Genomic DNA, 18,158 nt, shown 5'->3' with positions numbered 1-18,158 from the left:
GTACTGGCCTTCTCGGCTTGTGCAGTACCGTACGTTAAAAAAGAAAAAAGGATTCTGTCAATATTACACTGACCTTACACATTTATTTTTGTTTTGTTTTTATTTTTCACATTCCTGGTTTTGCGAACTTCTTCAACATAAGCTTGTACAGGTCTTCATGCACAAGACAGCGTTTTCCACGAAAACATCTGATAGTACTCAGCAATTTAACTAACATTTTTAGTCTTGTATTCATCTTTTCTTATTGTATACACTTCACATCTGCATTTGCTGCACTTATTATTTCGCTCAATTTATCGTATCCGAGAATTTCACTGACAGGGGAGTTATGGTGCGGGAATATTCCCCACTCAACCAATATCACAATTCGTGATCAACGAAATCTGACCAATCACGACTTCGCGTCGAATAGGCTTCAACAATGACTTTATTTGGCTTTCACCCAGGCGGCCCGGGTTCGATTCCCGGCATGGGAACGTCTTTCTTTAAGGCGGCGAGCTGGCAAAAACGTTAGCACGCCGGGCGAAATGCGTAGCCGTATTTCGTCTGTCGTTACGTTCTGAGTTCAAATTCCGCCGAGGTCGACTTTGCCTTTCATCCTTTCGGGGTCGATAAATAAAGTACCAGTTTCCAACTGGGGTCGATGTAATCGACTTAATCCCTTTGTCTGTCCTTGTTTGTCCTCTCTGTGTTTAGCCCCTTGTGGGTAGTAAAGAGCTCGGCGACAGGGTGCATTGTTGTCGTAAAGAATCCAATTCTTCGCGCTCCCCAGATTCGGTTGTTTTCGCCAGATGTCCTCCCTCAAACGTTTCAAAATGTCGCAATAGAACTCTCGATTGACGGTCTGGTCCTGGGAGATGAATTTTTAGCCCCTTGTGGGCAGTAAAGAAATATATTTTCTTCTTTTGGCACGCTTCATTCTGGCCCTATCGACTAGTATAAATTCAGTACGTCATGAACACTAGACAGAAAGCTTTGGTATGCAGCAGAGAAAAGCATTGACAGACACTGTAGGAGTTGACCAACAGAAACGGCGGACAACAGCTAACAACACAAAGTCAATAAACGATCAGAGGACGAACGATACCAAAGGCGTTTTGTCACTCATAACGACAACTGTTATTTCTTGTGTACGAAAAGAATAAATTGTTGTTTATTAAAATCCCAACAGACTCCATTGTTTCTTTCCGTACAACCTGCACCAAACTAGTACCTGAATCTAATTTACTCTAACTTGGTATTACGTGTATGTACATTAAAAATTACGAGGGAGTTGAATCGTTGCAAATGGGCATTGAAAAAGTATTAGCAACAGGGAAAGGGGCGATAGTTAAAATAGTTTGCGAAGCATTACAAGTTGGATACAACGTCAGAAGGACGATAAACTTCCTGTATTAGCTTTTGTTGAAGATGTAATTTTAAATGATAATCTCTTTACAGTTCAAAGACTACTGACACTGTTTTAAACCACATCTACAAAAGTGACATTACAAATTAAAGAATTTTAAAACTCGAGTTATGTTTGTTGGTGATGTGACACGTACAATTTACATAGGCAATCTTGGAAGCTCATGTAAACGACCGTGCGAAGGAGAGGTGACGAGAATCGCTCCTTTAGTACATCGTACGGTCGATACAATAAATATGAAAAGGGATAAATACGTATAAGCGCCAGAAGGAAAAGTTTACCGGTTTACCGTAATCCAGTCGAGGACCTTCTGCGATTCGTTCCGGATCTCGACAACGGTGTTAAAACGACGACCTTTGAGCTGTAGTTTCATCTTTGGGAAAAGATGGAGGTCCGGGAATAGGGTGGGTACAGAAGCAATACCATGTTGTTTTTGGTGAGAAACTCACGAGTTGGGAGAGCTCGGCGACAGGGTGCATTGTTGTCGTAAAGAATCCAATTCTTCGCGCTCCCCAGATTCGGTTGTTTTCGCCAGATGTCCTCCCTCAAACGTTTCAAAATGTCGCAATAGAACTCTCGATTGACGGTCTGGTCCTGGGAGACAAATTTTAGATGTACAATACCACATTTTCAGATCGTTCATCGTCTTCTATGAGCATTCTTCCGCTTTTGAAGCGCCCGTGCCATTCGAAACATTCCGCATTACTCATTGCCTCATCGCCGTTAGCTTGCCGAAGCATGCTCAATGTCTCTGTAGCAAACCTTCCAAGATTATAACAAAATTTCACGTTGGATCTTTGTTCCAACTTCCTGTCCATAACAAAATCGCATACTACAGCATACACGCGATCAGAATGACACAAATTTCACAACTTGCGAAATAAACTCAGCGATGTCACTCGGCATACTACCTCATGAAGATCACTGCTAGTTCTCATTGCACACGCAGCCGTGTGCTGCCATCTGTTGGCGCGCTGTAGAACTTGTCTGGAAACGTTTTAATCCCACCTCGTATCATGAAGAGAGCCACTCCAGCAGATCGTGAAAAAGTTATAGAGGATATTTTTTGCTGAGTTTTAAGATATAATCGAGTTTCGTTACTTTCATATCATGTGTAATTTTTTCCACGAGCCTCTTTCAGTTTGCCCAAGGCATGCTAAAGTTTTGTTGCATTTCTGATGTCTGAGAATGGATATTGATGTGTATGAGTCTTTTCTCAAATGTAATTCTGGAAAAACTAAAGAGAAAAATTTACCTTATTTTGTCTTACTCATTTTGCCCCAGCTAAATTTGTATCTTTTATGCTCAAAGAGAATGGAGATAATTTCTGTAATAATGTTTTGATTATGTTATAGTGGTTTTAATGCTTTCAGAAAATGTCAGTTGCTTCGCTGATATAGCTTCTGTAAAGTTGTGAGCATTTGTTAAAAATATATTCTCAAGGTCAAAAATGCAGTAAATCTTGCTCATTGTGTCCCTACTCAATATGCTTTCAGTTCTTATGACGCTTTCTCATGTAGTTTTCTTTCTTCTTTTTTTTTACCTTCAAAAAAGAGGCTTAAACATCTGAGTCAAAATCCATACATTAGTCTATAATGTTAATGACATTCTCAAAATGGATGTTGTTTTATAAGTTCAATGCACGAATTAAACTTCTCTACTGAGATGACTAAATGACTAAATTTACCTGGAGTCAAGGAGAACTAAAAAAAAAAAATATTCATCATATTGAAGGTTTATCAAGCTTGCATCTTCAACACTTTCCTATACTATTTGCGAAATATAGATGACATATACTAGACAGGAGTTAAATGTCTATCACATGAGATTCTTAGCAAAATCTTGTAGACAAATTCACGGATTCAGGTCCTTGGCAGAACAGGATCTAAACCATATTCGCAATGTTTAGTAAGAATCAATAGCTTGGTGAAATGCCCACGATAGCCTGGTGACAGGCACGGCATAGACGGAAGTGACATCCTTAAGGAGTAACAGTTATGGCTAGCTTAAGTGCGAATTGCGTTCTATAGACCGTCCCCACTTGAGATGTTAGGGATGTGTGCAGAATGGACCTCCGTTTGAAAAATAGACTAATGGGAAGATATAACATCAAACTGTTTGTCCTGTTGGTATAATGTAGGCAGGGGTAAAAAAAAATGTGGAGTACGATTGATATTAGCTTTGGACACTAAAAAGGACAAGGGTAAAATACCTCAAGTCCACACAACGACGAAGTTTTCGTCTTAGGTGACGACAATAAGGAACGCATCACACATGATGTGTCAACATAATGAGGCTACAACGAGGAAGGGGAGGATGGAAGGACGACAGAAGAGGGAAAGAGAAGAAATTTACATTGACTTCTAAGACGAAACTTCTGGAACATTTAATAACGTTGTAAATTTACTTATGATACCGGTTTGACCCAAGGAGTCAGAAAACCCGGGAGAAATAACTTAGCACCGGTTTCACGCAGGGAGCTGGATTGACCAAACATACACGATGTTTTAATACCGTGGAAGGAAAATAGAAGTTTATCATTTAGTTTAATATCTCTGAATTTTTATTTTTCATTTTACCCTTTTATTGTTAAAAAAAAAGAAACAAACACGCACACACAAAGAAACAAAAGCACATAATTAAAAAAAATTCTGCATTTATTTTGGAATTGGTGACATCTTCTGTGCAATGACTTTATAATTAACAGAATAAGTTAGATTTACGATGAAAATAACACACTTATTTAATTAAAGAAGAAGTAAAAAAAAAAATAGCAGAAGAAACGTACATGTCTCTGAAATTAAAACAAAAACCACCAAGCAAAAATTATTTATATACAAGTCAGCGATAAGTTAAAAGCAGAAAACTTGTTTTACTTTTCTACTACGTTTCGTCAAGTTAATTCCGTGTTTTTAATAAGCCCAGTTTGATGCGCCAATGACACCACTTCCCTGTCACATTCACTTTCGTCGAGACGTTGCGAAAACTCTGCTAAGTTGCGGATTGAAGGTCGCTGTAGCCTTTTTAGTGTTTCCAAAACATTTATCCAGCATGGCTTGGCGATCTAGTGGGAATACTAATTCGCATCTTGTTGAAAATCTCTATCGTAAGTGTAGACTATTTAAATATTTTAATTTACGTAGAATCTGAGGGCATTGGCCCTGTTGCAGAGTTTCGGTCCTAGATTCGAATATTTACCTTCTCTAAACTTGTCACTTTATACCAGTTGTTTTAATTTCACGATTGTGATCTATTTATGTGAATCGCTTTGAAATTTCATCATTACTAGACCACTATGATTTTATTGTAGAGCTATCTTTTTATTCTGTCTTTATAAATATCCGATAGTTTACAAATGCATAACAGACTTGCATTCCCTCACATCCAACAGATATGTGTGTGTGTATATATATATATATACATACATACATACATACATACATACTCAGTGTGTGCATATTTAATTAAATGACAGTATTATTTTGCAATTTATTAATTTACTTTCATTTCGTTCTCATACTGTTGATATCGTTTCAAATATTAAACACCTTATATTTATTTTTAATGCGTCACCAAGTATTGATGCTGATGATGTAAAATGGATAACAAAACTTGTATCATCAGTCGCAATATTAGCAAGTGCAATAAATAGCAACGAATGTGTTATGTTACGATGTGGAATACACGTAAAAATAGTTTTGTATATTAACGGTCATTTTCTTTTTTCAGACCTACCTGTTTACTAATTCAGACGCAGATCCTATTTTGATCTTTTTATATATTAATCCTGGAATGTTGTATTCATTTTACTGTTTTCAACGTTTAATCTATTTATTTGAAAGAAAATGCTATCCGCGAACTTCACAATTTTCTCTAATATTAAATCTTATCTAAAAAATATATGTATGGTCTTCTAACTTTTAGAGAGCATTTTAATAGGTGTGAAACGGAAATATTAGCAATTATTATGAAATGATGTTGAATATGCTAAAGGTAGTTCTGGTCCCTAGACAAATTGATCATCTATAGTTGTACCATCTTAGCTGCTTATAAATGTTTCTAGTAACCTATCGTTCACTTCGTTGTCAACATCTGCAGTTAATCTGACATTAAGTCACGTTGTCTAACACTCTTAAGACCAGCTGCTATTTTTGCTGCTTTTCTATACTTAGCCAATAACCAATAATTATTTGAATCATTTGCCCTTGCAACGAAACACCCACTTTAACTATGAAATTGTCATGTCTTGCAATTTTCACTATCTCCGACTATCTTTGCTTTCTGACTTGCTTCACACTAACCCAGATGATGCAGTGATTGCAGTTTTTTACATTTTACGCAGTCTACACCAGTCAGTTTCCCAAATTCATATCCCTGATCAACTTACAGATTTCGTATATGCTCTTCGTACTTTCCTAACCTTCGAAACCATTTTCGGTCCAGGCATTACGCAGTTACCCCTCACGACTCTCTGGGTACTTCATCATCATTGCCTTTCTATCAATAAACACTATGATAGTACTCAGTCTATAAATTCTGAACATTCAAACAACCTAATTGATAGGTTTCTTCAGCAATTTTAAACTGGTTACACGAGAAGACAAAATGTCTCATTCTTGAGCCAAGCGCGCAAATACAAACAATTTATAGAAATGAATCCAGAGAGCAAAAGATGCATTTATGTGACATACGGCCTTCAAGCTTTCGGTTCTTGATAGTTGTCACTGTATATGCTGGAAAATTGCCAAATAACTTTTCTTTAGCTCAGGTGAATCTTTCTCTTTGCTACTATTTAACCGAAACAGCTTTATAAGCAATAATCCTACCGACAAAGCTACCACATTTGATAGCTCACCTTCTTTCAGCTCCACTTATTAAATCTGTGGGACCCCCATTCTTTACTCACACTTCTTATCTCCCTTTGTTCATATCTACCAGTTGCTACACTTTCATGTCTGAAAGGAAATCTACTCACTTAAATTAAGTTTTCTTTCGCTGATCAAGAGGAAAATTTCAACTAAGAAATTTTTGTATATGGCATACTGGCCAATATATTGGCCAATTTGAATTATTTCCTTTAGTAAACTTTATTATTCAATTTTGCAAATAATACTGGCCAAAATATACTATACTGATGAGGTTTAATGAATTGAAATATGTACACAGTTGTTTGCCCCCTTGGTTGTAAACAATCCTAAAATTGAGCCCACAAACATGTATATTAACTTTGAGGGATTAGTTCTTAATGTCTTGGAATTGTCTCTTATGAGAGCTACTAATAACTGGCACAAGGCTTTTATATTCTATCTTCAATTAAGAAGGAAGTTTCACTGATGTAAATATTTTTTGAACATCGTATTCAGTATGTCCTCCTTTAACTTTTTATCCAAAAACAGTATTCCTCCAATATTGTCTTTGCCTTTTCATCATTGGTTCCTACAGAAGCCCCTATTCCTGCTTTTTGTCTTTATGTCTTTTATATAGAGTTGCAAAAATTCCAAGTATTTTCTGACCAGTTTTCTTTGTTATGTTTTATGGATGGAAAGTTACTATCTTTTGTCTTTCAGCGATTGTTAGTTCACATGTAATATCTGAGCTTGGGCCTTGTCTTTGCAAACTTTCTGCCTTTGGATATTCATCAGCACTTTGCATCCACTTTTTCCTACTGATATAGGGGAGATCATTTTACTGAGGTAATAATGTCTTTTGGCTAGATGCCCTTTTTGTTGCCAACCTTTTAACTGACTCCTTCAACATGCAGTGTCATGTGTACCATCTTTCAAACTGGGATATGCATTATTATCAACCTTTGACTATTGAGATTTTTACCCTGAAATATTTAAAAAAAACACAACAGAACATCTAATTCTCAAGAAAGACAATCTATTGTTTCTAGTTTTCACCTTCCGGTATACTGGCTGGCACCAAACCAACTCAGTCATTTGTAATTCTTAACATGATTGCAATATTTGGAAACAATTTGCTTACAAAATTGTAAAATTAAATTAAATGTTTTATTATTGGATTGGCAGAAATTTTGTTCTGGTTCTTGATGTGTTCTTATTCTAAATCCAGTTGTAGTCAGTCTTGCTTTTCTTTTTTCTTGGGTTAAAAAATAAAGTAGTGGGATTTATATAATTAACTAATTCCCCTTTGCAAATACCCTGGTCTTTTGTCTATGTTAGAAATGATTATTAACATTGTTAAAGAATGGCATAAATTTTTTTCCTTTCTATTTGACTTAAATAATTGTAACTGTAAAATTTATGTGAGTAGTCTGATCAATAAGAATCCAGACTGTTGTCATAGTAATGAAGCTAAAGCATGCAGAGTGAAGCCATATGACAAAAATTGACCTTGAACTCTGCTGTGCATGCACACTAAATTTTAATGTTCTAGCTCACTTCTGCTGCTTACAGTAGTACTTGGAGGGAAGGTGTGTAGCATATGATCATTGCATTGACTATGACAGAGAAAGTTGTCATGGCAATACCTGCTCAGAGGCCTACACAAAGTTGCAGAAAGTGTATGAGCCACACACAAGAGTACGAGTGGTTCAGATGTTTACAAATGGCTGTAAAAATGTTGATATTGACAAACGTTCTGAGAGACCCACAACCAGCAGAACTGAGAAAAACATTGCAGATGTGCATGCAGCTGTGAGGGGAAATCGTGGAATCATCATCCATGCGTTACCTGAGGATGTGCAGATTAGTTACGGTTCAGTCACTGAAGATTTGAGTATGAGACGTGTGTCTGCTAAGTTTGTTCCAAAAACTGCTTTCAGCTGACCAACAAGACACTCAGGTTTCAGTTGCACAAGATCTTGATTGTGTCAAGAAGGATCAAAACTGCTTGAAAACTTTGCGTAGGTCTCTGTGCAGATACCACCAAGTTTTTGGCAAAATTTGATGCAGATTCTCAGCTCAACTTTTTCTGTCATGATCAATGTGACAATCACATGTTACACACCTTCTTTCTAAGCACTGCTTTAAACAGCAGAAGTTAGCTAGAATGTTAAAACTTAGTGCTCATGCATAGTGAAGTTCAAGGTCAGTCTGTACCGAGTGGCTTTACTCTGTGCTTTAGCTTCTTTACTATGACAACAGTCCAAATACTTATTGATCAGACCATGCATGTCTCTGTGCACACACTCACACGTATATAGAATGTACAGATAAAACAATGAGGTTCATCTAGTTAACTATATTCCTTTCACCTTTTGAAAATATGGTCTTGTGTGCAATAAAATGAAATCAGTATTTTATTTTCAGTGTTCATTAAATGAACTATAAAAATTTGATTGAGAGAAAGTGTAAATGAATGAGAGAGCTTGGTGAGGAAGGAATTGCTTACTATAACAGAGTTGGAACTAAAGTTTGTTTCAAAATTTTTATGAAACACGATCTGTTTTGTCTTGTCAAGGACATGAGTACCTCTTTTGTTCTGATGCCACATTCAAATGCACCCACTACACTCTGTTAGATATAGGAAGGGTTTCCAGCCAAGGAAAACAAAATCGAAAGTGAAATGAATTAAGATTCAGTCCTCTAAACCTTCAAGAAGGGCAGGTAACTCTGAATAAGAACTGACTTAGACTGTGATGACCCATTCACCCCATGTCAGCATAAAAAGCAGACATAAAATGATGTTGGTGATAATTATGTTGACATTACATGTGCCACACAGAAACACATAAATAGCTGCTGGTTGTCCATGCTTGTTCTAAAGTGATGCAGTTTTACATGAAGGCTGTTGCTTGTATTTTCTCTTATGAAAGTGAAAATGAAAATAAAAGTAACCAACAGTATGTTTTTACTGAAAGACTTCTAACATTTTATTTTCAGCTGATATCCTGACTTTAATTATTTTTACAATTTTACTAATTCATATTAAATAAGCTGATCATATATTACTTGAAGTGATTTAAGGATCAGCTTGGTTCTTATTTGTTGGCATAAATGTTCTTCCTTATATTATTTTAGATTAGCATCATCATCATTTAACATCTGTTGTGCATGCTGGTGTGAGTTGGATGGTTTGACAGAGCTGGCAAGCTGAAGAGCTGTGTCAGACTCCAGTCTGATTTGGCATGATTTCTATAGCTGGATGCCCTTCCTAATGCCAACCACTTTACGGAGTGTACTGGGTGTTTTTGCATGGCACTGCATAGGCACTTTTATACGGCACTAGACAGGCACTTTTATGTGGAACTACATGGCACCTCACAGGCACTTTTACGTGGCGATGCCACGAGTGCCTTGTACCACCAGAAAGACTAGTCTTAACACTTCTGCAGAGTATGGACTTTCTTGAGTATTATATATATATATTATATATCCTCTTAAATTATATATATATCCTATTGTATTATATCATATTTATGTTTGTCTGATTAATCCAGTGGTCCACTCTATCTTGGCAGTGGACTGGGAGAATTGTTAGAAATTTGGGGGTTTTTTTTTTTTTTGCAATATTTGTTCTGAGTTGAAATCCTGCTGAAGTCAACTTTGCCTTTCCTCTTTTTGGGGTCAATAAAATAAAGTACCAAGTATTGGGGTTAACTAATTCTCACACCTTGAAATTGTTGGTCTTGTACCTAAATTAGAAACCATTTTTTAAAAATCTTTGTATGCTATGCATATATCACTTCTTTTTCAGTATACACTTTCTTTCTTTCCCTTTTTTTTATCATTTCATTATATTTAAACACCCAGACTTTATGTCTGTCTTTGTATTGTCCCAATCATCTTTTACTCTTGTGGCAAATAAATCATCGTCATCATTATTAAGGTGGCAGAATCATTAGCATGCCAGACAAATTGATTAGTGTCATTTCATCTGTCTTTGTTTTCTGAGTTCAAATTCTGCCAGGGTTGACTTTGCCTTTCATCTTTTTGGAAGTTGATTTGCCCTCTTCCCTAAAAAATTTCAGGTTTTGTACCTGTAGTAGAAAGGATTAATATTGTTGCTGCTGTTGGTGGTGATGCTATTACACAATTAATAATCTCAGAGAGATTATCTCCTTGCTGAATTGTACTTTAAATTATTACTCTTTAGCTCTTACCATTGATATTTATCTAAACTGGATGGAATGACAAATTTAGCTTAGCTTTAGCCAACTACTTGTAGGTTTGTAGTCAGCAATGCACTTAGTTATTGGTTGTTAATTAATGAGGCTATAGCTTGAGCATCATGACATTGTTTTAATTGTTACACCTTAAGCTGCTGTTTTAATTTTTTAATTCCTTATACTCTGTAAGATAATTTTAAAATTACTCTTTCTTTGATATTATATTCTGTGTACATTATTAATAATAAATATAATTTTGCTTATTTATTTTTGCTATATCAAACTCAGTTAAGACTAAAAGCAGTAGTTTCTCCCACATATTACATGGAAAAATGCGAGCATGAAAAGTAATATTCTTATGATTATAAACCTGGAAAAGTACATGACAAGTTATTACACCTGTAAAAGTATAGGACAATATATTCTAGTAAAGTAAAGAATAAGAAACTTTTTACTTTAAAATATTGCAGCAAAGAATGCCAGTTCTTCTGATTTATCACTCTTTACAGTTCTCATCTTTTAAATTTATAGTACAAAACTGTTCAGCTAATTTGTAAGTTTGTCTAATTAGTCACTTTTTTCTGTATTTAAGGTAGTAAATTAGCCAAAATTCTACTTAAATAAGTATAGTGTTATTTGTAAACTATAACAAAATAAGTTTTAATAGTCAAATTTTAATTTTAGCAACAATATTTTAAGTAAAAAGTTTCTTATTCTTTACTTAACTAGAAGTAATAGCTTGTCCTTTACTTTTACAGGTGTAATAACTTATCCTGTACTTTTCCAGGTTTATAATCTTAAGAATATTACTTTTCATGCTCACATTTTCCCATGTAATCCATGATTTTTCCAGGCGTTGCAATATTAGGAGGTCACAGGAATTCATTCAACGAAAAAATTTTTAATGATTCCAAGATTGGGGAGTGGGGACCCCCTCGCCTCATTTTTTCTGAACCAAAATAAGGGACTTGCAGCATATTAGGAGGTCAGGGTACTTGATTCCATGCAAAAAATCAAATTTTTTGTTTTCTTTTTTTTTTCTTAGTGAAAATTGTGCAGGTGTTAATATAGAAATTTACCATAATGTTGTTATTTAGCCTCAACCCTGATATTGCAAACCTGTCATCAAAGACATTCCAGCCTTCAGCAAACCATCTTTCTAGGGATAATCTAGGACATTACATACAATGGGTGTGTGATTTAGGTAGGGGGATACTTTGGCTTCTATTTTTAGCATGTTGAATGACCAGGTAGAGGCTCTTTCATTGGTTCGATTGTGTAATGAAATTTTTTTACACATATATGTAATATATATATATATATATATATATATATATCATCGGCAGAAATTAGAGAGTAAGTCAAAAGCTGAGAGTTTTATGTATTGGCACTTGTCAAACATGAATTTGGCCATTGTCACTCTGTAACTTCTGATGAAATAACTTCTAAAATACAAAATTTTGTCAAAAACATTAAAAGTAAGCCCTGTTCTATATGACACATTCTTCCAGTATCGGAAGTTTGAAAGTGTTTAGTTAAAAAAAGATAGATTAAATAATCTGTACGTCTAATTGAATAGATCAGAAATGGATGAAAGGCAAGTCAAACTTGGCGGAATTTGAACTCAGAACCTAAAGACAGATGATAAAATACCACTTCTAAAATACAAAATTTTGTCAAAAAGCATTAAGAGTAAACCTTGTTCTATGTGATACATTCTACCAGTATTGGAAGTTTGAAAGTGTTTAGTTAAAAAAAAAAATTAATTAAATAATTTGTACATCAGTTGACCCCAGCGAAATTTGAACTGAAAATGTAAAGACAGATGAAATACCACTAAACATTTCGCCTGGTACCCTAACGTTTCTGCCAGTTCGCCGCCTTAGAAAGTAAACATTCATTTTAGAAATATATTCTTTATTCTTATTGCTAAAACATTACTTCTTATTTCTTTACTTACTGACATAAAATTTCATAACATTTTACCTCATAACTGCTTTTCTACTAATTTTTGTTTATTGCTACTTACAATTCTGAATTCCTAATGCATTTTTCTATCATTTAAGCCTAAGAAAGGTATACTTTTAATTTAAAATTAAAAACTTTTTGTTAATTGAAGATGAATATCTTCCTTACTGCCCACTTGAGGTCTGACATATTTTGATGTAACGTTTTTTCTACTGAACCAAATCTCAAACTATTTATGCCAAAGTATAGATGAGGAGGTGTCTTCTTTAAAACTATTAACAGTTTGCAATTGAGTTGGTGAAGCTTGGAAGCTGCTGCGATTGACGAAATGGTGGACTTCAGAATATATTCAACCACTACTGTGGTTGAATGATACTGTTACATTACAACTAATATATACTGTTCAGCTTGCATTTGACATTTAAAAAAAAACAACATTTGTCTTATCAATTAACCTTATATTGATGCTTGCTGTTATTTGTTCCAAGCAATCACAAATTAAAGGTTATACATTTTTCAGTGGATTCTGTCAAGGAAAGTATGTGGCTAAAATGATAAGAGAAGTGGTTATTGTCATTGAAACAAGAAGTCTAGTTAAGTATTGGTCACGTGACTAATGTATTTGTGGTATATTCTTAATTTTTGATATAATTCTTTTAGTTATGATTAAGAAAAATAAACCTGCACCTTATGTTAAATGTATATTGGCCCTTTAACATTCAAACTGGCCATATCATTTCCAAATATTCTACCTGTTTTATATTCAAACTAACCAAATCAGGCTACTTAGACCTACACTAAAAACATCATTGAAATCTTAAAGCTACAAAATAATGCATGATTAATTCAAAACAATGTGAATAAATAAACATTACATTTAAAAGAGTAATCTGAATGTTAAAGGATTAACCAATTCCAATTTAAAAAAAAAAGTTTCCTTTTCAAAAAGAAAAATATCCTTAATATATTGAAAAGTAAGAATAATTCTTAAAAGCAACATTTTAGTAATTTGAATTTGTCTCTTCAAAATTGAGTTAAACTAGTAAGTTAACCACAAGAGGTGTATAAAATGGGTAATTTGAAGGCCTATTGCTATCTAATTTTCCTTTTAATTTATTTTGAAATAGTTCTATCTTCTATAATTTGCAGTGTTTTCAGATATTTTTTCTTCTCTTGTCAAAAATACTGTCAGTTTTCATCAAATACTCATAATGTTATAGTCTTTTTTTTTTCGGCTAGAATTCTTGATTCCTTCAATTATTAAATGTCCACCTTTTTTATTATATTCAGCTCTTGTTATATATCTCCTCTATCTAAATTATGTAATCAATTTATTCATCCATTTTTTCCACCTATTATTCCTGAAAGGTTGTTGTAGGTTAAGTCCTCGTACCACTTCCTCCATAGAGTCCTTTCAGAAGCAACCATTATTACAATTTCCAGTTGGATTCCCAAGTGTGATCAACTGAAATTATGGATATTATTCAACCATCCCATACTTGATCTATCTCTATGTCTCCTGCTGCTTGGCTCAGCCTGAAGAATCTATCTTGTGATTCTTTCCTCTAACATTCTAATCATATGCCCATTGTACTAGAGCTGTGACCTCTCAATGCAGAGTAGTGGTGTCCTTGCCTAGAGAGACTCCCATATCTCTGAGCTTACCCCCCCACCCTGTTAAGTAACATTACTCTGGAAGTCCTTCAGAGGAACCCTATTTCAACCACTTGTAATTATTCTTTTACTTGTTTCAGTCATTTGACTGTGGCCATGCTGGGGCACTGCCTTAAAGGGTTTTAGTTGAAGAAATCGACCCCAGAACTTAATCTTTGTAAGCTTAATACTTATTCTGCCAGTCTCTTTTGCCAAACCACTAAGTTACAGGGATTAAACACACCAACATCGGTTGTCAAGTGATGGTGGGGGACAAACACAAAGACACACACACACACACACACCTACATACATACATTTATATATATAAAATATTTGAATAAAAGAAGGGTAAAAATACTGCTTGCCAAAGATGAAAGCGAAAGCTTCAAAAACCACCAATCCTACAATAAATACATATTTATTGTAGTATTGTTGGTTTTTGAAGCTTTCACTTTCATCTTTGGGAAGCAGTATTTTTACCCTTCTTTTATTCAAATATTTCATATTATACCTACTTAGGTAGAAGTTTTGCTAGCCACCTCATTATTACTGTTTTTAACAGTAATAATGCTCTTGTCTATTTATATATATATATATATGATGGCTTCTTTCAGTTTCTGTCTACCAAATCCACTCACAAGGTGCCATGCAGTGAGACTGAACCCAGAACCATGTGGTTGGGAAGCAAACTTCTTACTACACAGTTATGCCTGTGCCTATAAAATGATTATATATTTTTTGTCATTACCTAACATTCCTGACCATATATTTGAGACCAAACTTATTAATTCTAATGCTATTCATCTATGCTTATGAATATTCCAAATATTTTTTGTAGAAAATGGTATAATCAAATCAGAGAAAGTTCGTGACACAATGAAAGCAGTTGATCGTGGCGACTTCTGTCAGCGTAACCCTTATGCTGATTCTCCACAGAGTATTGGATATGCTGTTACAATAAGTGCACCGCATATGGTAAGTTCTGCATTTTAAAATGTAAAAAAGGAAAATATCATTTTACTGATTTCTAAATTGCTCATTTTGAATTTAATTTCTTTATTTTTAGCATGCATATGCATTGGAGTTGTTAAAAAATCACTTAGTTGATGGAAACCGTGCTCTTGATGTTGGCTCTGGAAGTGGATATCTTACTGCATGTATGGCATTGATGGTGAGTAAAAGAAAATATTTAACAGTTTTTATAGGGATTATGTTTTTCAAACTGTCTTTGGATAATGTATTTAGTGGAATAAAATGGAAAGCTTAATTCATATTTACTAAGCACCATAATGCAAATTAAACAGCAGTATGTCTTACAATTAACAAGAAACATTATTTTATTGCCAAAATTTATATATCTTGTAAAGTACTGTTCATGATCAATTGGGTTTTGTACCTTTTCCTTCTTTGGTCACTAAACTCTGCTTGCAAAGACCTGTTGAGGCAAGTGAAATCAAAATCAATTCGATGACTGACATCTGTGCTAGCAGGGTGCAAAGAGCACCATACGAGTGTGATCGTTGATAGAGCGGCTATTCGTTACCAGCATCGCCTTACTGGGACTTATGCCTGTGCTAGTAGGGTGCCAAGAGCACCATCCGAGCGTGATCGTTGCCAGAGCAGCCAACTGGCTTCCGTACCCATGGCATGTACAAGGGCACCATTTAAGCTTGATCATTACCAACGTCGCTTCACTGGCACGTGTAAGAAGATTCGTGCGAGGTCATTGCCAGTATCGCCTGACTGGCCCCCATGCCGGTGGCACATAAAAAACACCCACTACACTCTCGGAGTGGTTGGCATTAGGAAGGGCATCCAGCTGTAGAAACTCTGCCAGATCAAGATTAGAGCCTGGTGCAGCCATCTGGCTGCCAGCCCTCAGTCAAAATCGTCCAACCCATGCTAGCATGGAAAGCAAACGTTAAACGATGATAGGTCAGCTCATCTTTGGAGCTGATGTGGTCCTCTGACTCTGCTAGATGGATTCTGGGTGAATTTCATTGTGGTATCAACACTAAAGAAGTTATCTTCTACCTTTTAAGACTGTAAAGTCTTAGAGCGTATTTAGAATTCCCACAACTCTATCAAATGCTCATTTGCTCAAAGTATAGACCAATACTAAAGAAATTAATTACAGAAGAGGAGACAGGATGGGTAGTTGGAGGGGACAAAAGCATGAAGGTAGAAATTGTAATGGGTTGGTGGGGTAATGGGTCTGACTGTAGAAACAGAGTGATGGGATGAGAAAATGATAGAGTGAGAACATACCAATTTATTTACATTAACAGCATAGTACAGTGGTTAGATGTGGGGTGGGGTATTAGTGAAATGAGAATTAGAGAGTATCGTGAGGTAGTGAGACCTGCAGATATTTATTTAGCTGGGATTATTGGACTACAGATTCAGATGCAGGTGACTCTTAGTCTTCATCATTTTTGCCAGTTTTTAATGCTTTTAAGCTTTTATCTCCTGTTTCACCATACTTGCTTGCATAGGTTAACAGGGACTTTTCAGCAGTGTATGTTGCCAGCCAGCTCAGTCTTTAGTCATCTCCACTGTAAGATATAGCATCTTGTTCGTGTTATTTAAACAAATCCTTTGATTTCCCTAATCTAAATACTGGTCTATTTTGTCTTTGTATATGATCACTGACTGAGCAATAGAAATCTTAATATAAGACTTATTGTAAAAGCATTGATATCATTTTAAAATGGTGACGTCTTGTAGTAAATGCATTAAGATACTCTCTGTTAAGTATTAGTAACAATACCAGTATAATCTTGGCCTGTTTTATTCCTCAGTCAGTAGAGACTACAATTACAGAGTTTAGTTCTTGATCAGGTATGGCTGTGTGTTTAAGGATTTTATTTTGAACCATGTGGTTTCTGGTTCAATCTCACTGTGTGGCATCTTGGGCAAGTGTCTTTTATCTTAAATCACACGCACACACAAATTTATTTTTACATAGTTATATGAATACCTGTGTGTAGAACATTCGTGTGCAAAAAAATTTCTGAAATTCCCAAAAAATAAAAAAATTATGAAGGGATGTATAGGGTGCTTAAACCAGAATTCCACCTAATTTTTGTATTATATTTTTTCTTCAATTTTTTTTTTCAGGTTGGGGAAACTGGTTTGGCTGTTGGAATCGATCATATAGACAAGTTGGTGCAGTCCTCAATTGACAATGTAAAGAAAAAACAGCGACTTGGATTCTTACTAGATAAGGGTCAGATGAAATTAGTTGTTGGTGATGGAAGATTAGGATACAAACCAGATGCTCCCTTTGATGCTATCCATGTTGGAGCTGCAGCTGCAGTTTTGCCAGATTCTGTAAGAATTTCTGTTTATTTCTCTTACTTTGTCTTAATATTTATTTCCATTTTGAAGCAAAATTAAATGTACAAATATGACAGTGGATTAAACATAGGAGACTCATGTTTTCAATATTCACATTAAAATGTAAGCATTTATTTGTTGTTCAATTCTATTGTAAATTTCATATAATTATCTAACACTTTTTCCTTAATCATTCTGTCTTGAAGAAGAAGTAAAAAAAAAAAGAAAAATATAATTCAAATAGCTTTCAAATGTTTTATAATATTGGTTTCTCATTTCTTAGGGAATACAGGTTTCTCTTACATTGTCCATGCTCATATAAAGGCATGGATTCAGCACTACAAACTAGCATAGTATTTCTTTAATCATATATTGTTAGACTAAAAGCCCTTTTCTGCCCTATGTCATATTTCTATTGAAGAAATTAAATAAAATGAATTAACTGCTACTTCTATTGAGGAAATGAAGTAAAATTAATCAACTATTTATCATTAAAGAAAGTTTAGTTTCTACATCCATGATTGTCCCTATTTTATTGTACTTAATGCTTCAGGAGTTAGACAACAACCAGCTGTGTTTATCATAGCCATCAACTTTAGTCTTTGGGTGTTCTCCAGCTCCTTGAGCCCTCAAAGTAAGAAGCAACAAGATGGACATATCTATATATCTAGAATTTCACTCCACATGTACCCATAACATAGTTTTCAGGGAGAT

At 34.9% G+C, this 18,158-nt stretch overlaps 1 protein-coding gene across 13 annotated transcripts in view; it reads left to right on the top strand.

The window, feature by feature from the left end:
- The first annotated feature begins 4,011 nt into the window (after positions 1-4,011).
- Positions 4,012-18,158, top strand: part of LOC115212859 (protein-L-isoaspartate(D-aspartate) O-methyltransferase) — a 58,490-nt gene continuing 44,343 nt past the window's right edge. For 7 of the 13 annotated variants that reach the window (XR_004999762.1, XR_003881771.2, XR_003881773.2 and 4 more), the window contains exons 1-4: positions 4,015-4,514; positions 14,944-15,080; positions 15,172-15,276; positions 17,226-17,438. Coding sequence is in view for 4 of the 13 variants with exons in the window: in XM_036504148.1 (XP_036360041.1) it covers positions 4,346-4,514; positions 14,944-15,080; positions 15,172-15,276; positions 17,226-17,438 (624 nt within the window). In the remaining 9 variants the exon portion in view is untranslated. Of the gene's footprint in view, positions 4,515-14,943; positions 15,081-15,171; positions 15,277-17,225; positions 17,439-18,158 lie in introns of all 13 variants that reach the window. The other 6 variants (XR_003881770.2, XR_003881769.2, XR_004999760.1 and 3 more) reach the window with 3 other exon arrangements.

The sequence above is a fragment of the Octopus sinensis genome, linkage group LG6 (assembly GCF_006345805.1).
Source record: "Octopus sinensis linkage group LG6, ASM634580v1, whole genome shotgun sequence".
Lineage (NCBI taxonomy): Eukaryota > Metazoa > Mollusca > Cephalopoda > Octopoda > Octopodidae > Octopus > Octopus sinensis.
The sequence above is the reverse complement of the archived record's forward strand: the minus strand, read 5'-3'. Positions and strand labels throughout refer to the sequence as shown.